This window comes from Suncus etruscus, chromosome 3 (genome assembly GCF_024139225.1).
Source record: "Suncus etruscus isolate mSunEtr1 chromosome 3, mSunEtr1.pri.cur, whole genome shotgun sequence".
Lineage (NCBI taxonomy): Eukaryota > Metazoa > Chordata > Mammalia > Eulipotyphla > Soricidae > Suncus > Suncus etruscus.
In genome coordinates this window covers 11,106,431-11,133,923 of record NC_064850.1, presented here as the reverse complement: position 1 = coordinate 11,133,923, position 27,493 = coordinate 11,106,431, and the positions used below count along the sequence as shown (strand labels likewise).

At 34.4% G+C, this 27,493-nt stretch overlaps 1 protein-coding gene across 13 annotated transcripts in view; it reads right to left on the bottom strand.

Moving 5' to 3' along the window:
* The window catches only part of GPHN (gephyrin), a 398,145-nt gene that overhangs the window by 245,759 nt on the left and 124,893 nt on the right, over positions 1–27,493 (bottom strand). For all 13 annotated transcript variants that reach the window (XM_049770336.1, XM_049770338.1, XM_049770337.1 and 10 more), the window contains exons 3-4: positions 24,841–24,898; positions 5,267–5,359 (exon numbers count right to left, since the gene is read on the bottom strand). In XM_049770336.1, the coding sequence (XP_049626293.1) occupies positions 5,267–5,359; positions 24,841–24,898 (151 nt within the window). The remainder of the gene's footprint in view (positions 1–5,266; positions 5,360–24,840; positions 24,899–27,493) is intronic.

Here is a 27,493-nt window from a genome sequence, read left to right as displayed (position 1 = left end):
TCCCTGAGAAGTAGAAAAGTGAGGCTTGAAAGGTTAATTTGCCTAATTTTGTAGTATGTAGTACAACTGGAATATAATTCAGATCTATCTCTAAAATACAAGTTTTCACTATTTCACTATTATTTCACTTTTAGACAATTATTTCACTATTATTTTCATCCTATATGCTAATAGTATGTATAGACAATAAGACATCATTCCTAGGTGTATGAATATTTTCTAAAAATTATAGGAAGTATAGCTTAAAAAGCATAATATAACCTTGACTTTAAAGGGATGATATAATTTATTCAATTTACTTTTGAACATTTTTACCATTCTGCTTTATAAAGAATTCTGCATCTCTGAATTTTCCTATAGTTTATGCAAAATCCTAGTTCAATAGAGCTATTGTTTTAATATTACCATGACCAACACATTTTATTGCAGATAAAAACAATATTAGAATTACAAAAACAATCACAAGCTTCTCAAGATTTGCCATATAAAATTTTGCCAAGGATAAGTATTTTGCAGAAAATATCGAAAAACATTGATATACACTTAAAAATACTATAATTTAAAAGTCCTATGTTAGTCTACATGAAGTAGCCTGTTCAAATTTGCTGTAGCAGCCATAAATAAAAATAAATGAATGTGTATCTGTGTTTCAATAAAAGTTCATCAACACTGAAATATAAATTTGAAATATTTTTCATTTGGCACTAAGTGACATGTTGCACCAGCACTAAGTTTTGGTCAAAATAAGTTATAGTTGATCTAATCTTTTAAAAAAATTTCATTCATCTTTTATTTTAAACCATTTTAAAAAGCAAATATTTCTTTTAACCTCACAAGCCTTATAGTTCAAGGATAACAGCATTGATATGGCCTATTAGCAATAGTAAGTCAAAATCTGCAACTGATTTCTTGAGAGAAATAATAGCATACTCAGTTTTAATTCTGCCTTTTTTTTTTTTTTTGGTTTTTTGGTCACACCCGACAATATTCAGGGGTTCCTCCTTGCTCTATGCTCAGAAATTGCTCCTGGCAGGCTCAGGGGACCATAAGGGATGCTGAGATTCAACCACCGTCCTTCTACATGCAAGGCAAATGCCTTATCTCCATGCTATCTCTCTGGCCCTTAATTCTCCTTTAAACTTTGCACTGCATTTCGTACTTTTATAAGTCTAAGAAATTAAATGCTTGATGAATGAATAAATAGATGAGTCCTAAGTATATTGTTTTAAATAAAACTCTAATTCATTGGGGTCAGAGAGAAAGCACAGTGGTAGGGCATTTGCCATGCACACACGGCTGACCCAGGACCAATGTTGGTTAGATTCCCGACATCCCACATGGTCCTCCCGAGCCTCAAGGAGCAATTTCTGAGTGTAGAGCCAGGAGTAACCACTGAGCGTTGCCGGGTGTTACACAGCCTCCCCCAAAAAACCTTTAATTCATGATCAGAAATATTACATACATCCATTTTTCCTCTGGCATAGCCCAGTATCCTAAAGTGCTGGAAGTTGTTTTACCATATAAATAGTAGAAAGTTCAATATTTTCTAATTCATTTTAACAGTATCATACAATTCTTTACAAGTAAATAGATTTTTAAAAAATACTTAGTATTTTTATTTCCTCTGAACTTGTATCACCTATTCAATTATGTTCTTAGTAATAATTATTTTCGGGGAATCCCCACACCTATCTCTTAGGAGTTGCTCCTGTGGGACTTGAGAGACCATATGGAGTGTCAGGGATCAAATTCGGGTCAGTCGCATGCAAGGCAAGGGATCAGCTTGCTATAACATCTCTCTAGCCCCTATACTTAATTTTTAAGAATAAAAATTTACTTTTATAATTATTTTTGGATGAACATAATTTTTTTTTGGTTTTTGGGTCACACATCTGGCAGCACTCAGGGGTTCCTCCTGGCTCTATGCTCAGAAATTGCTCCTGGCAGGCTTGGGGGACCATATGGGATGCTGGGATTTGAACCACTGACCTTCTGCATGCAAGGCAAACTCTTTACCTCCATGCTATCTCTCCAGCCCCTAGATGTACATAATTTTAAGTGATAATAATGCATAAGTGTTATTACCTGAGGCATAATATCTTGTATAACAAATTATTTTATAAATGTAATTACTAGTATTTTTGCCAACATATATAGCATGACCCTTATAAGATTGAAGAAAATACATATTATTCTAAAAAATAAAGGTTTCATATCAAACACAATTTTAACAGAATGAATAGTATATATTAGTATGCGATTATGTAGAAATTTAATGGAATCGCATGTTTATGTAACTCCCAGGGAAAAATACCATCTGCAGGAGACTATTAGATAAACAAACAACATTTTAAGATAAAAATAGGAACAAATTCTAAATTCAGAAAAATCAATTGTCTTATTTCTATTAAATATGCAACATTACACATGTTACTAAACTTACTATATTTTTCTTAATAGACAAGTTTGTCCTTTAATAAATAGAAAGAAAATAGTATAAGTCAAGTATATTTGTATTCCAATAAATATTAATTGAGTCTCTATATTCCCTTATTTTCAAATAAAGCTTCTGCCTGTGGGTTATTCATTGTCTATGAGAATGTCAGATAAAAAATTGCATCTTCAAGATATAATTTTTCAAATAAACAACACTGGAGATGAGCGGCATTGCATTCAGTGTAGGAAATATGTATTCCTTACTGCTTAAACATTTATTACAGGGACGAGCATTCATTTTACACATATATGACCTAAGGCTAAGCTGATATAAACAGCTCTTAAGAGAAGAATATTTAAAGTAGGAATGTTGAATTTATTTTGCAAATATAAAATGGCATAAATTATTATTGGGGTAGTTGACAGTATAGCTTAGTAATGAAGATTCTAAAATATGCTGTATCTGTATTCATTTACAGATTTTCATATTTACTACTTTTAAATTTTGGTTTTGGGTCATATACAGAAGTATGAGTTATCCTGGCTCTGCACTCAGTTATCACACTAAGGTGCCAGAAATTGAATCCAGATCTACTTACTAAGTGCAAGGCAAGTGCCCTGGAACTACTGTCCAGTTTCTACTATTACGCTGAATTTTGACAAACTGCTCAACGTTTTCTAGCCTTTTGTAAAATTCTGTGAACACAAACTTCAGTTTTGGTCATGATAAGTTACTATTATCTTTTGAATGCCTAAGAAGAAATTCAACTCTACCAGACATTTCATTTTTCTCTCGAGTTCAGACCTTTTGAATGAAAATAACTTTAGATGTACTTTATGTCATTCATTCTTTCTATTATTTGTTCCTTCAATTTTTCCAATAACACACATCCCACAATTGTCCTTGGTGTTAGTAGATTAAACTATTGATAATTATTAACTGTATAATATTAGAATGGAAAGAAAATTTTATATAATTTAGGTTCATCATTAATATTAACATTTTATCATTAACTTCTAGTACTATTAAAATACTTGTAAAACTCACGCTGCAAAAATTAACAACTTCATGTGTATATATATATATATATGCAATTTTTATATAAAAAATAAAATATAAGCTACCTCTTTAAGAAAATGGCTTCTCTTCAATTTAGGCTAGCCAAATGGTTCAAAAGAAATGTAAAAATTAGCAAAGAACTCTTATTTATTTCCAAATATGATCTTCTGATTTTTACTTATATACCATAATATTATATATATATTTTAGGGGGGATTTTTGGTCACACCTGGTGATGCTCAGGGTTACTCCTGGCTTTGCACTCAGAAATCGCTCCTGGCTTGGGGGACCATATGGGACATCGGGGATCGAAACCAGGTCTGTCCTGGGTCAGCCAAGTGCAAGGCAAATGCCCTACCGCTGTGCTATTGCTCCAGCCTCCGTAACATTTTTTTTGGGGGGGGGGCATACTCGGTAACGCTCAGGGGTTACTCCTGGCTATGTGCTCAAAAATTTTCCTGGCTCAGGGGACCATATGGGATCCTGGAGATCAAACCAAGGTCCATTCTGGATCTGCTGCATACAAGACAAACATCCTACTGCTGTGCTATCACTCTGGCCCACAATATAATATTTTTAATAAATAATCTCTGGAATAGAAGGGTTTTTTGTTTTTTGGAAATAGAGTCTATGGCCAGCAACATCGGAACTACCAAGAATCTAGTTATAAATACAAATTTTCTGTATCAACTGCAGATTTATTGAATCTGAAACTCTGGACTAGAAACCAATAATACGTTTTAACAAGCTCTCTTTATGGTACAGTCTAAAATTAGCAAATTACTTACTAGATAAGCAGAACAGTAATTATTTAATAAAGATGAGTAAATATTTACTCTTAATAAGACAAATACAATTGTAGACTGATTAAAATAGAAAAGTAGGGTTATCACTAAATTGAGATTCAGCCCCAAAGAACTTTTTGGAAGACAATGGAAATAATGTTACAAGGGCAACATTAGTTTACAAAGGAATGCCTAAATTTACAATTTCTTTAAAAAGAAATTCTTTCTATTTCAATGAACACTACCTACTCTTCATTCTTTTGCTAGTAATTATTTTTTGTGCAAAAATTTAATATGATTATTTGTGGCCTTTAGCCTACATTTAAAATTTTTACTTATTAAATTACTGATTTTATTCTTTATTACATTCTACATTTAAATTCACAGTTATATTGGTATAAGAAAAAAATTAATCAGAGACATTAACTGAACATAACAGACAAGATGTCTTCCTAGTGGAGCATAGTAATAGCACAGCCCTTAGGGTGTTTGTCTTGCATGTTCCAACCTGGGTTCGATTTCTGCCATCCCATATGGTCCCCTGAGCCTGCCAGGAGTTATTTCTGGAACAGAGCCATAAGTAATCCACAAGTGCTGCCAGGTGTGGCCCAAATAACAAAAAAAGAAAAGTCATGTTAAGATAGCTATTATGGAGTTTTCTTGATAGCATGATTTTAGCAAGTTAAGATGTTCCCTTATCAATCTTGAAATAGACATAAAGTTAGTTTGTACTACAGATCACTGAGCAAATGGGAAAGTTAAAATTTTCATCATATTAGATGTCATTTCTTGCTGAAATACAGAGAAAATGTCAAGAAAAATTTTTATATAATAATTGATCCACAGCAAAAATTTTTCATTCTGAGAACTGTAAGTCACTTGTTCTGCTTAGCATAACTAAAAAGTACTTTGGAAAATAATTTTTAAATTTAAATTAAATGAATAATTTACTTCAAGAGTATGAGAAAGGCAAGTGCTATCTCACCTCCGGAGTGACATCTCGTGGTGCAAACCCTGTTCCTCCAGTTGTTAATATCAAATTGAGTTCTTTTTCATCACACCAATCTATGAGGGTTTCCTAAAAGAAAACAATATGCTGTCACATGCAGAAGAACTTGGATACCTACTATAAAAGTAATCTAAGCTAAGAAGTCAAATATTTCACTTAAGTCTTAAAACACATTTTTCAACAGTCAACAAGAAAATATTAAGCACAATTTTTGTAGTACTTTTACTGGTGGATAACACATTTAGGTATTTTAATAGAAAATGAGCACACATCAATTTCTGGGAAGTAAATGAAACTGGAAATACAATAGTTTACGATTAATGCTAATCTAATAAGATACATGATTATATTTGAAGTTATTTTCAGGCATTTATATTTTTATATAATATATAATAATAAATATTTATTTATATTATATTCACCAATCTTATATCAACCATATCATGTGAAAGTCATACTTCAATTTAAGTATTAAGATAATTCCATCATTTTTCTATTGATAGATTCAATCTCCAGAATTTCAGACAGTACTAGACATAATGAAGAAAGGGAAGAATTCATCCATACTGATGTATGAAGACAAAAGCCTGGGGGAATTCTGCAAACAGTTCTTGATGCTAACCTCAAAACAAGAGTCCTAATGAAGTTCGCTGAAATCAGAAAATCAGCAGAAGTGGCTTTCAACAAGGAGAGGAGATAGAACGGAAATCTAGACAAAATTAGTGAGCTTAAAAATATTGTAGCTTGGAGCCAGAGCAGTGGTGCGAGCTGTAAAGGCATCTGCTTTGTGCATGCCAGCCTAGGACGGATCACAGTTCCATCCCCCAGTGTCCCATATGGTCTCCCAAACCAGGAGTGATTTCTGAGCGCATAGCCAGGAGTAACACCTGAGTGTCACTGTCACTAGGTGTGGCCCGAAAAAATATATATGTATATATATATTTGTATGTATATATATACACACATATAGTAGCTTATTTGCAGATCACAATAGTCTCATAAAATAAAAATTAAAAAATTTATAGTAGATTAAATTAGTGAGATCATGGGTAAGGCAGGAATATCTATTTAAAAAAAGAACAAAAAAACTCTTATAAATAAAAAAGCATAAAATTTGTAGAAGAGCACAAATCTTAAAAATTATTTCCATTGGATTCATCTTATTTTTAAGCACAAAAATTTACTCAGGGTGTTATTGTTGTTCATTGAGTTTGGCGGGATTCTGCACAGCATTAGGTACTGTTAAATTGGGAGGTGTTGTTCCAGAAGTGGTGGAACTGGAATAATTAATGGTTTATCTTTTCAAGATTAGTTGGGGAGCTGTGCTGTTTATATACCCAGAGGGTGTTAGATGTGGTTAGTGGTTGCTGGCCTTTCTGACAGAGAAAAAACAGCCCACCTCCATTTTGAGAGACCCCAGAGTTCTCAGCCTTGGCATTCTTTCAAGAAAGTTTTTAATTTTTCACTAGAGTATGATGCCATTTTGGGTTTGTCACACATAACCTTTACATCATGTTTAGTTATATTCACTCCGTATCAATTTTCCTGATATTTTTGATTTCATATTTTCAATGCCTTTTGTTTATTGAATGTTTATTGAAATGTTCATTAATTTTGTATTTCCTTTTGTTGAAGAGTTTGTTTTTTTAAATTGGTTTTGGTTTTTGACACAGGTTTTTCCACTGATGGTTAAAGGCCAGATATGTCACTCTAGTATAAACTTAACTCTTCCCATCAAAGAAAAAAAATAACTGATTTATAAAACCACATTCCCTGAAAATAGACCACCATGAATCACCTTAAGCACAGACCATTTTAACCTCCAGAGCACACATATATCCTATTTTCCCTAATCCCATACTGTCTTCCCTAAGCACAGAAGCACACACCCTGTTTAAATCCCCTCTATTATAAATATCCATTTCCCACCTACAATAAACTGAGTTATTCTTCCAAAGTGGTTGGTGGATACTTCTTTGTGAATGCTTTACTCGCCTGATATTTATCCTCATCAGTGTCTCTGACCTCTTGAGTCAGTGACTTCTACATCTTGAGATCTGACCTTAACAGTCTCATTTACAGATCATGTCACAGAAGAAGCAGAATTTTCTCAGAAAGACATGACAAGGAACATGGGAGAGGGAGGAGTGAATATGTCTTTCTTTAAAAACAGCTCAAGCTCATTTGGGATATTTGGTACCTAGGAATACATTTATGTGAGTACACAAAAATAATTGTGAGAAAAAAAAAAAAGGGCTTTTGCCATGACAGGTAAATGTAGAGCAGCTTGTTTGTCCTACGTGTGGAATCGACATCAGAAACAATTATGGAATATGGAAAGATTTTCTCTAGGGAATACTGAGATAATTGGGAGCAGAAATATATTTTGCTGAATTTAGAGTAGACAGATGCTAGCTAGGGCAGATACTATACTGCTAAGAAAGTGCCAAAAAGTCAATCCTGAAGGGTAAAATACACAGCTATCATGGGCACCTTGAGGCCTCTAGACAGTTTTTGTGATTATCAGTACAGAGACCAGCCAAATTAGAGAGACAATTTAAGGTACCAAGATGCAAGCATCTGGAATTGAAGACTTTGCAGGAAGACCTAATTAGTGTAGTTTGTTGGGAGTTGAAATCTTCATAGGTGGCTTTTATATTATTGTAAGTACTATCTATCACTTCTATCTGGAAATATTGCTGAGATTATCTTCATATATGGAGCTTATTCCTCTAGTCAGAGCAGGCATAAGCTCTAATATGCAAGTCTTGGCATAATAGAGTCTTCTGAAAATTAGTAGAAATAGACCACTGGAGCAGACCAAACCCTCCTCTGAGAGAAGCTCCCTCCAAGGACCAAACTTGAAAAACAGAATTCAAGTGATATGTAAGGGAGGCAATTTTTTCATGGACAGAAGCCAAAGACTTAAGGAAACACAACCTCTTTCACCATCTTCATTTGTTTATGCCATTTTGGGTCAATGGGTTAATCAAAGCCCAATTCTACAGCTCTCAGATGCTTCCCTCCAGTCTGTTTCCATGAAAGATTTGGGTGGTAATACAATCAAGAGGTGATACCCTCTATGTTACATTCCAGTCTTTCACAATATTTACTTGCTCTCATAAAATAATTAGAAAATATTATTTTATATTGTTCATCATTTAATGACAATTAAAATAGATTATATTTTTCCAGTTTTAAGAATACAGTTGCTTTTGAAATGATATAACATCTATTAACAAATAAATAACATGAACAATCACTAATATCTAAGTTTCTTCATTTAAACATGTTTTTCTATTTTAGAAAAATTTTCCCAATATCTTCTTAATATGCCTTTTCCTCCAAAATACTTCTAATGAGTTAGCTAAATTATATTTCTAGGCAGATTTTCCCATTACTTATTTAATAGTTTCATCATTCCTTATTCAATAGTTCCATCACAGTACACACATATACACACATACATTATCTGTATAGATATCTGTCTCTCTTGTCCTCTGTGGACTTCAATTTTCTCCATATTACTTTGAAATATAAATTCTAAAAATACATTAATTAATACTTTTGAACTACTTTTAAAGCCATTTCAGAAACTCAATACAATAAAATATTTTTAAGGGGCCGGGCGGTGGCGCTAAAGGTAAGGTGCCTGCCTTGCCTGCGCTAACCTTGGACGGACCGCGGTTCGATCCCCCGGTGTCCCATATGGTCCCCCAAGCCAGGAGCAACTTCTGAGCACATAGCCAGGAGTAACCCCTGAGCGTTACTGGGTGTGGCCCAAAAACCAAAAAAAAAAAAAAAAAAAAAAAAAAAAAAAAAAAATAAAATATTTTTAAAATGTATTTGAAGCTTTCACTAAATTCTTAATAAAGTAATTGAATTCTGTACAGTAGTGTATAACAATTCATTTTTTTTCCACATCTACTACTAGTACGTTTGTTTCTCACTTTTTGAGAAGGACATTTTCTCAAGTGTGATATCTCTTCATTGTAATTTTGATTTGTACAGATACTCCTTGCTTAACGACCTACCTTTTTAGTGAGTGCTTGCACTTATGACCGTCTCTTCACTGGACCTACTTTATTAACTTTATGTTCTGTAACACATTGCAGTACTGTGTTTAAATGACACAACCTATGCAAATTAAAACAAGTGGAAGTTTTCAGTTTGATATTTCTCATTATTTTACTTATTCAGAATACTGTATTGTCAAGTACTATGCATATACTGTACTATAAGCAGTTCCTCACTTAATGACCAAACGACCAATTCACTTAACAACCAAGTCGTTGAAACAAAACTTGGTCCTTAAGTGAGGAATATCTCATTTCCTTTAGAAATGACGGAGAGCTTTTTGATGTTTTTCCATGTGCTTATGGCCATACGTATATCTTCCTTGGCAAAGTGTCTAAGACTCAGCCCTTTTTCCTGTTTTTGGATGGAATTATTTTATTATTTTTGACTTTTGTGAGTTCCTTATATATTTTTGCTATTACTCCTTTGTCATGTTGTGTGATATGTGAAAACATTTTTTTCATTAAGTAGGAGTGTCTTTTTCTTGTAATGGTATTATATTTTCTGTGCATAAATCTTTTACTTTGATGCTTTTTAATTTTTGCTTTCAGTTCTCCTGATGTTGGATTCAAACTCCCAAAGACATCACAAAAGTAAATACCCAGTCACTTCAGAAAGAAAAGTGAGATATCTCAAAAAAGGTAAAACCAATGTTACTACTGCCACATAAACTAGTAGTTCCATTCTGAGGCATCTATCTGAAGAACACAAAAACATTAATTTGAAAAGATATATGTATATATATATATATATATATGTTCACCAATAGCCAACATTGGAAATAAGCCAAATCTCAATAACAGATGAATAGATTCTTTTAAAAAAAAAAAAGAGTGCTATATTGGCTAGGATCTCCCCAGATTAAAGGGCTAGATCTCATGCGCTCTATAAAAAAATTCCTGACTCAAGTTCTGTTCCCGGCATTGCATGGTGGTATCCAAGCTCTGCAAAGAGTGGTCCCTAAACAATGAGCTGGAACAAGCCCTGGGAAATACCAGTTGTCACTCAAAATGAAGATATTTAAATATACTCAATAGAATACTCAGTTATTTGGAAATCATTCCTTTTGGAACAACATAGGTGTAATTGAAATGGGGCATGCTGAGTGAAATAAATCAGAAGGAGAAAATTAAGGACCAGATGATCTTTCTCATCAAAAGAAATATAACAAGCAACAAAGTTCAATAAACTAAAATCTTTGATTCTGACAACAGAATGAAGTTATCAAAGGGTGGGTGAAAGATAATGGAGGCCCAACAGCTTGTGAAGTGCTATAGCACTATGATGGTCAATGTGGTGTGATAACTCCTTCATCACAAACCTTCATTGTATTGTAAACCAATTATTAGCTTAATAATTTTTAGTTTATTATAATTTTAGTAAAATGGTTAAATGGTATTAGAATTTATTGTGATTATTACAACTTATCACATTACCCTCACCAAAATATGCAACTATCATCTATCAATGATAATTATCATCTATGAAAGTATATAGAATCTGACAGAAGTAGAAGAGTTCAGAATATCTGAAGGACTAAAGGGACAGTCATTTTTATTCAGTATTACTTATGCATTTATTTTCACTATATATTAATTTTCATGTATACAGATCAGTGATGGCTAACCTTTTGGGGCTCGAGTGCCCAAACTGCCCCACAAAACCGCACAAAATTTCCTCAAAGTGCCAGCACGTCAATTAAAACTTAATAACAAGATTTTAGTATCACACACGCCTCCCGTAAATTGCAGACCTTCCCGTGTGCCAGCTGCAAGGCCTTCGCGTGCCACAGGTTCACCGTCAATGATATAGATATAGGAACTCATAACATACGTAAAGCATGTCATATTAAAATAAATTACATATTTTAATTATATTTGTGTTACAATAGAAAAATCTTCAAACTAGAGAAGTCCCAGAATCAAATTTGGTTGTATTTCAAATGGATTTATTAGTCTTACACACATATCACAAATATCAATTGAAGGGACCATTGAAGGCTAACTGTCCTTTTACCTTCAGAGAAATAAGTTTTTTCCTTGTACTTAATCCATGGACCAAGTCCATTTTAATTCTATCCATTTAAACACGGTAATAGTCTGTTATAGTATTCAAACACCAATTAAAACTATATGCACTACTGGTAAGACTGTAAATAATTACCAATCTATTCTCTAAACTAATGCATTGCGATCACATAATAATTAGATGAATTTATTGAGGGAATAAAATTGATTTAATTATATTTATTGTTTATAAATGCTTTTTATTAAAATCATTTTTCCAACTTTATTATATAACAAAAGTTACCCATTAAACTGAAATAAATAGATACGAGTAACTATATCACATTTAATTATTCTTCTATAGCTATTTCACAGTAGGGTCTACCAAGTATAATTTGGGATTTGGACTACAAAGTGATGTTTAGGAATTTAGTGAGCACTTCTGGTGCCATCTGAGTCAGTGGAAGATACTAAGGCTCAAAGACGAATTGATCATTGGTCCTGGTGGTACTGGGAATTGTATGACCTATCCATGATCTGTTTGAGAACCTCTAGGGTCGCATCTGGCTGGTGTGCTGAAGAACAAAACTGCAATGTATCTTAACACCTGTACAATTCCCAAGTCCTTCCTGTAAGTATATATTTTAAAGGTGACCCGTGTCCATATTATTTAACTGGAGTAGTAGTTATAATAGCATTATATTATGATAAAGAATTAATAACTTCATTATCTGTACTAAAATAGTAAGTATTTGCTCCTACTTCTGGAATCTGATTCAAATTTAGTACTTGACAGAGTACTTACCACCTAGTAAGGGCTGAATCAACAATTACTTCTGATATATTAAAATATTATTCATGGAGTGCTGGAGCAACAGCACAGCGGATAGGATGTTTGCCTTGCATGAGGCCAACTCAAGTTCAATCCCTGACACCCCATATGGTCCCTGTGTTGATATGTTTCCAAACAAGAAAGAGAAAAAGTAACAATATTTCTCTATTACATTACATTGGTTTCCCTCTATCCTTCCTCCTTCTAAGTAATTACAGCTCTGTGGTCTGAGCCCATGGCTTTGTTTTCATTTGGCTTTCTCTGTTTCACTTGCTTTGTTTTATTACATATCATCCCTGTAGTTATTTACATGGAAGTAATAGCAAAAAGTAAGACTTCAACATTTCTCTAGAGCTGTGTCATATTCCATATACCCACACACTATAAAATTATTAAGGAAACCAAAATATTTTTAAAGTATATTATCAATTTCTCACTCTGTATATACCCAAACTTCAATCATTTTAATATTACAGTTATCTAAGTCATGTGAAATAAAGTTCCTGTTATAGTTACCTAACTTTATCTCAAATATCAATGATATACTTAGATTATGATAAAATCCTTTAATCATCTTTCAGGATATATTCTGTAGACAGATAATAGGGCATAGATAAAACATTTTATAATTCACTGAATTCTGCCTACAAATATCATTAATAAAAACCTATTAGAAACTGTTTTATTCACTGATGTTATTCCTATTTGGAATATAAAAGGCCTGATTTTCAGCAATTTTTATTGTAATAGCTGTCACTGTGATTTAATTTTCCATCAGAGTATCATGTAAATATTTAAATTTTACCATATAATTTATATGTCTAGCAGAATCAATTTTAGTACAGTTTAAAAAAGTATAGTATTGTAATATAACTTTAGACAAGACTTCCAAATAAAGATATTACATAATAATTAGCAAGCAAAACAATAGAATAGTCTATAAGTAGCAAAAATTGGTAGAAAGACAGGTAGGCTTAACTATCTTTTCAAAGAGAGCCAAGAACTATACTTTTTAACTATTAGAATGTTCTAATGTTGAGAGGAAAATTACCTATCTCCTAATTATATATGGTAATGCTACCTCTCAGTAGCAATATTGAAACCACAGTGTGTAAAAAGAAAAATAAAGGAGAGAAAGAAATGTCTACTATAGAGGCAGGCAGGGGGAAGGGTAGGAGTGTAATCAGTGACATTGGTGGCAGGAAATGTGCACTGGTGAACAGATGGGTACTGGGCATTGTATGTCTGAAACCCAATCATGAACAACTCTGTAACTACCTTACAGAGATTCAATTAAAAATTTAAAAAATTACTAGTGACCTCACAAAAATACTTTAAGATAGATAAATTATTTGGTTGGGATGTCAAATAAATTTCCAGTTTTAGTAAGTATCTTTACATGCCCCTCAGACTACTTATGTGCCAAAACATCCTTATTTGCCTCAAATAATATATCTTTTTAATTGAAAGGTCATGGATTGGCAATAATTTCCATGAAATTGTTCAACTTAAGTACCTAAGTTTCTATTTATAGCAATTCCTCACTTTTCAAGTCTATTTAGATTTTATCAGTTATCAAATTACTAAGTTATACTATATATCAGATAATATGCTAAGTATTTCGTATGCAATCCTCACAATAATAATGTTTGTAATCCAGCAAAAGTAGGTTTTTATTACCCTATTTTTAAGAAAAGCATGATTAAGAGACGTCATTATCCAATTATGCTACATAAACCCTTTGCTTGGTTTTGTTTGGAAGCCATACTCAGCAGTGCTCAGGTTTTCCTCCTGGCTCTGCAGCAGAAAGTATTCGTGGAGATGCTCCATGAATATACAGACCATATAGGTGCTGCAGATCAAACCTAGGTCAACCATAAGCAAGGCAAACACTATACCAACTGCTGTACTATTGCTTTAGCCCAGTGGTCCTCAAACTACGGCTTGCGGGCCACATATTGTATTTGTTCCTGTTTTGTTTCTTCACTTAAAAATAAGATATATGCAATGTGCATAAGAATTTGTTCATAATTTTTGTTTTTACTATAGGCCAGCCCTCCAACCATCTGAGCGACAGTGAACTGGCCCCTGTTTACAAAGTTTGAGGACCACTGCTTTAGCCCCTACAGAAATCTTTTTAAACTATTTTGCTGAACCATACATAACAATATTGTTAATACTGGTAAAAGCCCTGTCTTCACTTTTTATATAAATTAACATAAAACATTCTAAATTGTTTTCAAGAATGAGCATACATAGAAATAAAAGAAGAAAACTTTTAAGTAAATTTCACCCAAAATAGGAATCTATAAAACAAAATATAAAAGTCAACTGAACTCATATTAGGCCATAAAATTATAATACTTGAAACTCAGATATAAATGGATAGAATTATTAGTATTAAACGCTGTAAAAAGGATTAAAAAAAAAAAACAAAAAATGTTGAGGCCAAAGTGATAGCACAGCGGTAGGGCGTTTCCCTTGCATGCAGCTGACACAGGATGAACCTTGGTTTGATCCCCCGGCGTCCCTTATGGTTCCCTAAGCCAGGAGCGATTTCTGAGCTCAGGGCCAGGAGTAACCCTGAGAGTCACCAGGTGTGGCCCAAAAGCCAAAAAAAAAGGGGGGGGCAATGTTGTAAAACATATAAATGTTAAACTTAAAGACAAATTAACTGAAAAAGTACTAATTTCCTAGAGAAAGCAGAAAGAATGAGTAATGAATGTCTAAAACCAATTCATGAGAAACCCTCATATATATCTAACCTAGAGTCTACAAAAGAAAATCACTAAATAAATGGCAGGCAGTTCTAACTAAAAAGTAAAATTACTTCCCAGTTAGATTGCCAATTACTTCATAACTATGCAAAAAAAATTCAGAACACACTGAAAGTAAAACCTCTAACAAGAAGAAACACAACTAATATAAACATAAAAAAGAATGAAAAGAGTGAATACCACTATATGATTTATATAAAAGACAAAAAATGAAATAAAAACTTAAAGATCAAATAGGAAAGAGTAAGAGCTATATTAACAATTATAATAAATATAAATGAACTAATCTCTAGGAGAAAAAGAAAATACTAAAATGGTTATAATTTAAATTTTAAATACAAAAATATGGTTAGAATTAAATGATAAAAAATGTTAAATGCAGAAACTCCTCAGTTTGATATAATCCCATTGGTTAGCTCTGTTTCCACTTGTTTGGAGAGTGGTGTTTCCTCCTTGAACATGCCTTTAGCCTCAATGTCATGGAGTGTTTTGCCTATGTTTTCTTCTATTTACCTTATAGTTTTCAGGTCTGATATCGAGGCTTTTAATCTTTTTTAATTTGACCTTTGTGCATGGTGTTAGAGGTCTGTATTTGATTCTTTGTATGTGGCTGATGCAGCTGTCCAGCAGACAGTTGACCACTGTCCCAGCACCACTAGTTAAAGAGGCTTTCCTTGCTCCATTTTGCATTTCTTGCCCCTTTGTCAGATTAATTGATTGTATGTCTTGGGTCATTCTCTGAATAATCACGTCTTTTCCATTGATCGGAGGGTCTGTTTTTATTCCAGTACCATGATATTTTAATGATAATTGCTTTGTAGTACAATTTAAAGTTGGGGAAAGCGATGCCTCCCACCACCACCCCCTCCCAAGAGTTGCTTAGCTATTCCTGGGAATTTATTGTTACAAATGAATTTAAAATTAGGGATAGTGATGTCTCCCCCCACTCTCTAGAGTTGCTTTAGCTATTCTTGTGCATTTATTGTTACAGATGTATTTCAGGAAATATTTAATCCACTTCTTTGAAGAATGTCATAGGTATCTTTAGAGGAATTGCAGTAAGTCTGTATAATGCTTTGAGGGATATTGCCATTTTAATTATGTTAATCCTCCCAATCTATAAACTGAGTATGTATCTCTATTTCCTCCTGTCCTCTTTTATTTCTTGAAGCAGTTTTTATAGTTGTTAATATATACCTATATAGGTCCTTCACTTCTTTAATTAAGTTGACTCCAAAGTATTTGATTTTCTGTGGCACTATTGTGAATAGGATTGATTTTTAATGTCTATTTTTTTCTCTATCATCATTATTTGTGTATTGATTTTTGTTTTCTAGGAGCTTTTTGGTAGAGTCTTTAGGATTTAGTATCATGTCATCTGCAAAGAGTGAGACCTTGACTTCTTCCTTTCCTTTCTGGATGCCCTTGATAACTTTTTCTTGCCCAATTCCTATGGCAAGTACTTCTAGTACTATGTTAAATAGGAGTGGCGAAAGGGGGCAGCCTTGCCTTGTGTCAAGTATTAGGGGAAAGGCTTTCATTTTATCTCCATTGAATACATTTACCATGGTATTATGATAAATGGCCTTGACTATATTGTGAAAAGTTCCTTCCATTCCCATCTTGTTGAAGTTATTTATTTATTTATTTTTTATCATGAATGGGTGTTTGACCTTATTAAAGAAAACCGTGACTAGGGTAAAAAAAAAGTCACTCATAGAATGGGAGAAACTATTCTACAACACCCATCAGATAAGGGTCTAATATCTAAGATATATAAAGTATTGACAGAACTTAACAAGAAAAAAAATCTAACCCCATCAAAAAATGTGGAGAAGAAATGAACAGACATCTCCTCAAAGAATAGAGATGACCAAAAGGCACATGGAAAAATGTTCTACAACACTAATCATCAGAGAGTTGCAAATCAAAACAATAATGAGGTACCATCTCACGCCATAGAGCAGGGGTCTCAAATTTGTGGCCCGCGGGCCACAAACAGCCCTCCGTACAACATTTTGTGGCCCTGCCCTAGAGGAATCTTTTTTGTTTTGTTTTGTTTTAGTTGTTTGGGTCATACCCCCCAATGTTCAAGGCTTACTACTGACTTTGCACTCAAGGATCACCCCGACTTTGCCTCCTGCGGCCCGCAGGTAAATTGAGCTTGAGACCCCTGCCATAGAGACTCATACACATCACAAAGAATAAGAACAATCAGTGCTGGTGGGGATGTGGGGAGAAAGGAACTCTCATTCACTGCTGGTGAGAATGCCTTCTAGTACAACCTTTACGAAAAGCAATATATTCTTTAAAAAACTAGACATTGAGCTACCATATGATCCATCAATACCATTCCCAGGGATGTACCCTAGGATCAGAAAAACACAGTACAATAATCCCCTCTGCAATTCTATGTTCATAGCAGCACTATTTACAATAGCAAGAATCTGGAAATAATCCAGATGCTTGATAACAAACGAGTGGCTAAAGAAACTGTGGTAGATCTACACAATGGAATACTATGCAGCTGTTAAAAAATGAAGTGATGAAATCTGTATATATGTCGATGGATATGGGAATTATTATGTTGAGTGAAATAAGTCAGAGGAAATGAGGTAACACAGAATAGTCTCACTACTCTGTGAGATTTAGGAAAAATAAAGATGGTATAGTACTAATATCCAGAAACAATAGAGATGAGGAATGGAAGGACCAGCCCAGGATGAAGCTTATCACAAAGAGTGATAAGTGCAGTGAGAGAAATAACCACACTTACAACTACCATGACAATTACCATATTTTCTAGTGTATAAGATGATTCCCTATTTTTTCTGCTAAAATATAGGGTTTGTGCTATATTCACCATATAAGATTACCTCTCTTAAAGGCACACCAAATGGAAATTAAAAAATGTAAGAAAAAGAGTAGAACCCTCAAAGGTTAACAGTATATGTTTAATAAAGCTAAACTTTGGAGTACCAACAATCATTTTACATTTGTCATTTGTAGTGAGTGACTGTGATTTTTTAATTGTGATGTACATTGAGAGCAGGGACAGGGGGCTCCTCCAAGAGCAGCTGGCTGATTCCCATAAAAGCTGAACAGAGGACTGAGTACTGGAAAGCCGCATACCTGTGATGACACTGGGGGCTGGATGGGATGCAGCGCTTGGTAACTCAACTTCTCTGTGTGCCCTGAAAGATTAATCAGGACAAGCAGAGAACTGAGTGATGATGCCTGACAGCTGGATGGGATGTGGCAGTAAGAGGGGAGAGGATCCCTCGTCCCTGAAGCTGGAGTAAGTTTCAGCATGCCTGGGGCTGGAGCAATGGCACTAGAGGTAAGGTGTCTGCCTTGCAAGTGCTAGCCTAAGATAGACCACAGTTCAGTCCCCCAGCGTCTCATCTGGTCCCCCCAAGCCAGGTGCGATTTCTGAGCGCATAGCCAGGAGTAACCCTGAGTGTTAAGTCGGTGCCCCCCCAAAAAAGTTTCAAAACTTTTAAGAAGTTTTTCATGAGTTAAAAAGTTGTCTAATACGCCAGAAAATATGGCATCTAGAGAGAAATACAATGCCTTTCTCGAGACAAGCAGGAGATGGGAAATGAGAGAAATGGGGGAAAACATTGGTGGTGGGAAAGTTGCACTGGTGAGGGGGGTCTGCATTTTATGGTTGAAACCCAATTACAAACATGTTTGTCACCATGGTGCTTAAATTATTTTCATCCCCCCAAAAAGAAAAAGTGGTATTTTATATCAAATAAAATATACATATCACTAAATATTAAATACATAATTGTAAATATTCAATAAGCAAATATGAAATAATTTAGAAATAACCAATAGTGGGGCCAGAGAGATAGAAAGAAGATAGGGTGTTTGCCTTGCATGCAGTAAGTCGGTGGTTCAAATCCTGGCATCCCACATGGTCCCCTGAGCCTGCCAGGAGCAATTTCTGAGCGTAGAGCCAGGAGTAACCTGAGTGCTACCAGGTGTGACCCAAAAACCAAAAAAAAAAAAAAAAAGAAAGAAAGAAAGAAATAACAAATAGTAAACCTACAAAACATTCAATATGATACAACACGACTAAATTAGAAATAAATATACATTTCATGAGTTTCACAAGGAACATTGGATGTGATATATATATCTATCATATATATATGGTTTCTGGAACACACCCAGGGGCACGCAGGGGTAGATGTAACTCCTGTATCTGCACTTAGAAATTACCCCAGCAGGGGGGCCGGAGAGATAGCATGGAGGTAAGGCGTTTGCCTCTCATGCAGGAGGTCATCGGTTCGAATCCCGGCGTCCCATATATGGTCCTCCCGTGCCTGCCAGGAGCAATTTCTGAGCCTGGAGCCAGGAATAACCCCTGAGCACTGCCGGGTGTGACACAAAAAAAAAAAAAAAAAAAAAAAATTAAAAAAAAAAAAAAAAAAAAAAAAAAGAAATTACCCCAGCAGGCTTTGTGGACCATGTGGGATACCTGGGATAAAAACCAGGTTGGTCATACGCAAGGTAAATGTCCCACCCACTGTGCGATTGCTCCAGCCCATACATTACATGTTTAATAAACTGTAGAATGTAAATTTAAAAATGGTTTTTATGCTATTGAACTTTGTGACTTTGTACATCATGAATAATTTTATCTGATACCTTTATTAGAATATTTTCCAGGGTGTTTGTTTATTTATTTTTTTACTTTGGCCTGAGTTTCTCTTGATATGTAAAATCTTTTTAACTTGATGTAATCCTATTTGCTTAGTTTTGATTTTGTCATCATTACCACTGATGTCAATTCACTGAGGTTCATATTCTGGAGAATCCTGTCTACGTTTTCTTCAAAAAATTTTTTTTAAATTGTTTTTTTGGGTCACACTTGGTAGCACTCAGGGGTTACCCCTGGCTTTACACTCAGAAATTGCTCCTGGCAGGTTCGGGGGACCCTATGGGGTGCCGGGATTCAAATCGCTGACCTTCTATCTCTCCGGCCCCTCTTCAATATATTTTTATTAATTTTTGTCTAATCATGAGGTATTTCATCCACGCCAAATTAACTATTATGGTTTGAGATTTGGTTCCAGTTTCTTTGGGAGCGAAGGAGTGTGAGGGATGTTGATAGCCAGTTTTTCCAGCCCCAGTTACTGGAATGCTTTTCTTGTTACCTTTCATGCACCGATTCCTGTATTAGATATTAAGTATTCATATTTTGTGTTTGTTTTTGCTGTTACCGAAGCAAAGCTGCTTTTAACGATAGAAACAACCTGCGAAAGATGCGAGGGGAAAGAAAAAGAGGACGTGCATGCCAAAGAAGAACAGGAGTAGCTCCAGACTGGAAGAAAAAAATATAAAACAAGAAAAGAAAAACAGAAAACAAGAGGCAGCAATGGAGATACATGTTCAAGAAAGAACATGGGCTTGAAGAGCGAGTCCCAAATGTTTTTTTAGGAGCTTTTACACAATTCTTCCAAGTATTCTTTTTTGGAGATTAACAGACATGTCATGTCAAAGAAAAGCCTTGCACTGTTAATAGTCGTATCATAATCTCATCTCTTGCTCTGTTGATGGTTTCTTAATAATCTCAGATTCTTCTGTAGTTTTTCCTTTTCTCAAAAGTCCACCCTCTCTAGATGAGGCCTTGCATTGTCTGCATCTGAGTGGTGCCTTTTTTTTTTTTTTTTTTTTTTTTTTTGGTGTTTGGTTTTTGGGCCACACCCGGCAGTGCTCAGGGGTTCCTCCTGGCTGTCTGCTCAGAAATAGCTCCTGGCAGGCACGGGGGACCCTATGGGACACCGGGATTTGAACCAACCACCTTTGGTCCTGGATCGGCTGCTTGCAAGGCAAACGCTGCTGTGCTATCTCTCCGGGCCCTGAGTGGTGCCTTTTCTTCTCTCCAAATACCCTATGATTTGTATGTCAACAGGTTGTGGTCCTCATAATTTGACTCCTTCAGGGTTAACAAATCTATTCCTTAGACTTAATTGTTATTATTATTATTATTATTATTATTACTTCTCAACAGTACATTACCAGAAGTCCTTCTGTCTACATACAACATTTTTAAATGGCCCATGTAAAATGGGGGGAGAGGTTGGTAGACTCAAGCAAAGAGTATCTCTTTTATACCTATCTTAGTCTATCTATCTCACTGCTCAATCACTTTAACTACCAATGTTCAGCGAAATGCCTGGCTTGATTCAGGACTAAGCAATGTCTATTGTAACCTCATCATGGGTGTTTTGTGTTCAATATCTTTCCCTCAGAAAAGAATTTCAGGAGGAGGTAAAATAGTGAAGCAAAATAGTTGCTTTTGATTGTTTTGGGGCCACAAGTGGCAGTGCTTGGGTCATTCCTGGCTCTGCATTCATTTCTGTTGGTGCTCAGGTGACCATATTGTCCTCTTCCGATTGTAGTATCGATGTAACACTAGTAAGGTTGAAGATAAATGGTGGGCAATGCTTTTTACTCTCTAATACTAAGTAAGTGTGATTCTTTTGAATGCTCTGTAAAGTTCCTCACTGAAAAAACATGTTTCTTATAAATTTTTAGAAGCTATTTTAATACAAATTTATTTTCATTAATGATCTGGAATGAATTAAAATATAATTCCATATAATGAAAATATAGTGATTATTTCACCTTGCTGATTTTTAAAATTCATTATCTTGAGGAATAAATCTAATCTGCCTAAAATTATAAGTATGAATACAAATTTTTCATAGTATTCTCAAAATATCTTTTTAGCAGTGGAAGACCTATAGTGGCTGTCATTAAATCCTGATATTGCCTATGTGTCTTCTACACATGAAACAATATAGATGGTAAATCAATTTGGGGAGGGGTTGGGTCACATCCGGTGACGCTCAGGGGTTACTCCTGACTATGCACTCAGAAATCGCTCCTGGCTTGGGGGACTAGATGGGACTCTGGGGATCGAACCACTGTCCGTCCTAGGCTAGTGCAGGAAAGGCAGATGCCTTACCGCTTACGCCACAGCTCAGACCCCTGTAATTTAATTCAATTTTACTCTTTAGGAAATTTAAAATTACTCAGATATATTCAAGTAAAATGAACACTACATACAGATATTCCTTTCAACTTCTTTTAACTAAAAAAAAAAATCTTATCTAATTTCAGTTTAAAATAATATGGTGAAAATAATATGATGAAATATCTTAAGTTTTTTAGCCAATACTTTTAAAAACAAGAATACCAAAATTGTTAATGTATCTGAAATTGTTTTAGACATAATACCATTAACATATGGGAATAAAACACAAATTACATATCATCTATACATCATGTTTTTATGTAATTTTCATCATAGTTTACAATTTCAAACAATGAAAGAAAAGGCTATTAGAGAAAAGTCACTATTAAAACAGGTAGTATTTCTACTTACTAATTAAACTAGTAAAATAATATATTTATCTTTTCTTTTTAGAAACTTCCCTTTTCTAAGGCAACAATTTTGATACACTGTTGCTTCAACTTTTTTGCTTTTAAAGAAAGCAAGAAAGAAAAAAGGAGAGATGAAGAGAGAAAAAAGCGATGAGAAAGGACAGTTTGTTCATTCCTAAAAATAATAACTAAGTGATTCAATTCTTTATGGAAATTATTTAAACTAGTATCAACAAACTCTTACATGACAAATACCAGCATTAATCAATGGAATGTGTCTTTATTTTGAACTGCAGACTGATTTATTCAAAGATTTGGTGGATATTTAGTTACCTAGGACTTCATATTCAATGAGTCCAAACTATCCTCTTTTTATCTTATATCACCTCTTTAGGTCATCAACACAATTATTTTAATGTCTCACACTAGAAACCAGATTTAATGTTTTTTTTTCTTTTCCTTTATACATAAAACATATCAGCTAATACTGTTAACTTTAATAGTATTTATAATAATTTATATAATCAACTAACAATATTCCTCAAATATTTTTTTCTATATGGGCTCACATGTGCTTTCAAAGAGTTACCCCCAAGAATATAGCATTGCTAAGTATAACTCCCAATTCAAAAATAAATAAAATAGAAAAATACTTTGGGCTAAAGAGACAGTACAGCAGAGAAGGAACTTGCTTTGGATGCAGACTACCCAGGTTCAGTACCAGGTACTCCATTATCCCCCCAAACACCCCAAGATTAATCACAGAATGCAGATCCGAGAGTCTTGAGCATAGTTTGTGTGGCTCAAACCCCCAAAACATTCATATATATGAGCTAACAGAATCTAACTACACATAAAAAAAATCACAGATCATGACAAAGTAGGATTCATCCTGGGCATGCAAATATGTCTTAGAATAAACAAGTCAATTAATAATACAACATATCAATACAAGAAAAAATATAAATCATAGGCTCATAGGAACAGATGAAGTGAGTTTTTTTTAGAACAATTTCATGGTATTAAATTCTGATGTTGACTATACAAAAATCTGTCATACTAAAGCTGATATATTATATGAAAACAAATGAAATGGCTGACTTAAAAATATCATAAACAAATATAAAAATTTAGTAAGGTCTGAATTTACTAAAAATAACTTCTTGAAAGTTTGGTCAAAGAGGAGGTGGAGGTAGGTACAGTTTAAACACACATGGCTGACCCCGATTTGATCCCTGGCATTCCATATGGTACCCCAAACACTGCCAGAAATATTTATTTTGATTTGTTTTGGAGTCACACTCAATGGTTGTTCAGGATTACTCCTTGTTCTGCACTCAGAAATTACACATGGCAGGCTCAGGGAACCATATGAGATGCTGGGTATAGAAGCTGGGTTGGCCGCATGCAAGGCAAATATCCTACACACTTTGCTATTTGCGCGGTCCTAACAGCAGTAATTCCTGAGTATAGAGTCAAGCATATAAGCCACCATCACCCAAAAAAGTCTGATCAAATCAAGGTTGTCTATTGAGTTCTTTACATAGACCTGTTAATTTCATTCTAAATAGCTTATATATGACTGTTCTTTTCCAACTGGAGGGAGAGTGCAATATGTAGGGCACTTTGCTTTGTATCTCGCTGACTTGGGTTTAACCCTTGGAACCAATAGGATCTCTTGAGCAGTCAGAAGTGATCCCTGAAAACTGCCAGATGTGGCCCCCAAACAATCAAAAACAAAATCTGTGAAATAAAGAAAATTATCTTTCATTAAATTGTTTCATTTCCTGAGAACATCATTAGGTAAGAAAACTATTACTTTGCTGGACTTTAGATTTTCAAAGAGTATGGTCAACTTTTCATTTATTACATAATAAGTTATACAGTTTTCATAGGAACTAGGAAGTATTTATTATGTGAGTGATAATAGTCATTATTGGCAAAAGTATATAAGGAGAAGAAAGTAACACAAAAGTTATTATTATACACATTAGTGTTTATATACAATACTTTGGGGGGGGTTGGTTCACACCTGGAAGTACTCAGGTACTCCTATATTTGTGCTCAAAGATTATTACTAGAGAGGCTCAGGACCTATATTGGGTACTGGGGTTTGAACATGGATCTGTGGTATGCGAGGCATGCATGCTACTAATGGTACTATCTCTCTGGTCCCATGATATTTTAATTTTCAATAACATTTATAAGAGTTACTTCTGATTATTTTAAAATTCAATTAACTCAATCAATACTCAGATAATAGAAACCTGGCATAAAAGTATATTCATATACCTCTATATAAATCTGATATATATACTTACAGCTTAATTAAAATGTGATAATTTGAAATTAATACATTTAAAAATTTAAAGATATGACAGTATAAAAGTCAACTTTTAACCCAACTTTATGCAAGATACTAAATTGGTCAAGTTAAAAAATGCAATACTATACCTTGATTTCTTCTATTTCATCTGGTACTATCTTGTATGCGGATATAGTCCCACCCAATCTGAAATTAGGAGAAGAAAATAATTTCAAAATTGTCAACACTATATAAAAATGGACTATTTCTACCATTAGTAGCAGAATACCAGCAATATTTTCCCATAGGTCCTCCCAATAACCATGGAAGAAAAATATTACCATTTTCTGCTTATATTTTCAAAGTACGAATTAAAAGACGTAGATAATGACTGACTGCTGAAAAGATAAAGTAGATTCCTCATCTGATGACAGTGAAATTACCATCTTTACTCCTGGATTCAGTTACAACTAAGATATATTAAGAAAGAATCAACAACATCGTATTGTTTTGTTTTCTATTCTCCTCCACCTCCACCCTTACTCTCTACAAACTGCCAATTGTTCGGAATCATGGATGTGGGCTATCAGACATACCTTGGTACATATGGCAAGAGATCCTGAATATCTCCCTCCCTCCACACACACGTGTTACTTTAAGTCACTCATCTATCTCCCAGACATTTTAGAGTAGTTTTAGGCTTAGAGAAGTTGAGCAGAGCAAAAAGCTATCATAACTTCTCCCATTTTTTTAATATTATAATGTGTACTTATAAGTGATGAACCAATATTGATGTTTTTAATTTTTAAATATAATTTAAAATAGGACTCAGAGACAAAATGTTCAAGGGCAAGTAATGAGCATTTGAAGCTCCAAATTTAATCTGATATGACTTTTAACTTGAATATGGATGCCAGTGAATATCGTGTTCATCTGTATGAAATATTTTTTAGAAGTCAACTAAGTTTATATAATACCATTTGTTATGTTATACAAGTTATTTCTTTTTTTTTCTTTTTTTTTTTCTTTTTGGTTTTTGGGCCACACCCGTTTGACGCTCAGGGGTTACTCCTGGCTATGCGCTCAGAAATCGCCCCTGGCTTGGGGGGACCATATGGGATGCCGGGGGATCGAACCGTGGTCCGTCCTACGCTAGCGCTAGCACTTGTAAGGTAGACACCTTACCTCTAGCGCCACCTTCCCGGCCCCACAAGTTATTTCTTATAACTGCACTTTAAAAATGTGAACTTGAGAACAAAAAACAATAACTTTAGGGGCCGGAGAGATAGCACAGTAGTAGGCCGTTTGCCTTGTAAGCGACCAACCCAGGACTGATAGTGGTTCGAATCCCAGCATCCCATATGTCTACCAGAAGCAATTTCTGAGCACAGAGCCAGGAGTAACCCCTGAGCGTGCTGCCGGTGTGGATCCCCTTCCCCCCTAAAAAAAATCCAGAAACTTTAGCAACTAAAACAAGTTAAATGAAGTTTATTGAATTGTATATTAAGTATAAAATTTGAACTTAGCATTAAAAGAATAATCTCAAAACACTGATAGAGGATTACCCCTGGCATTAGGTGCTGATACCCTGGCATGGGTGTAGTATTCCATTGTGTATATGTACCATATCTTCATGATCCACTCGTCTGTTGTTGGACATCAAGGTTGATTTCAACTCTTAGTACTGAACTGAGTGCCGTGATGAATAGCAATGTACATACAACTTTTTGGATGAGTGTTTAACCATGAATAGCTTTAAACCTTTATAATTCATGTTGATTCAGTAAAAAATAAATAAAAGCAATAAAAAATTGGCAGAGATAAGTTTATTAGCTCAATTTCAAGGTAAATGTGGGGAAAAAGTGATGCCTAGATCATCCCTGACCTCAGAGTACAGGGCAGAGAATGACAGAGAAGAAATACTTAGGACAGAAGTATGTAAAGGACAGAAGTAAAAAGATGAGGAAGGGGTTGGGGGGCCTCAGGTACATCATTAATAAGGGAGAGTGGTATACTATATTACTAAACCACAGTCAACAAAATTGAAAGCATGAAATTCAAACCACAACCACTAAACTTTAAAATGTTATCGGTCGAGGTAGGAGAGTGGAAGGGAACTTGGGAACACTAATGAAGGATAGTTGACACTGGTGCTGGTATTAGTGCTAAAAAATTTCTGTCTAAAACTCAACAATAAATAACTTTGTAAATACAGTAAACCAATTTCTAAATAGCTCATTTCTTTAATGAGTTAATTCTAAAATTTATTTAAAAATTCAAAAGACATTTCCACTTCCTAATTTTAATTTCTATAAAACCAGTTACCAAGAAAAAGAGATATAGGCATAAGGAAAGAAATAAATAAAAAAGCTACATTTGAAAGTCTAGAATGTATATTATTTAGTTAAATAACTTTTATTTTCCTTTAACTTACAGTGGCAATATATTAAAAACATTTTTATTTTACGGCCAGAGAGATAGCACAGCAGTAGGGCATTTGCCATGCATGTAGTGGACTCGGGATGGACCTAGGTTCAATTCCTGCATCCCATATGGTCCCCCTAGCTTGCCAGCAGTGATTTCTTAGTACAGAGCCAGAATAATCCCTGAGCACTGCTGAGTGAGGCCTCCCAAAAGAAAAACAAAAACATTATTTTTAATAATTTTAAATGTATAATTCAGTGCCATTAAATATGTTTTCAATCTACAATGACCATTGCTATCTATTTCCAAGATATGCATCACTCCCAAAGAAACTGCTTTCATTGTAACTTTATCCTAGCACTTGGCAAAGCTATAAAT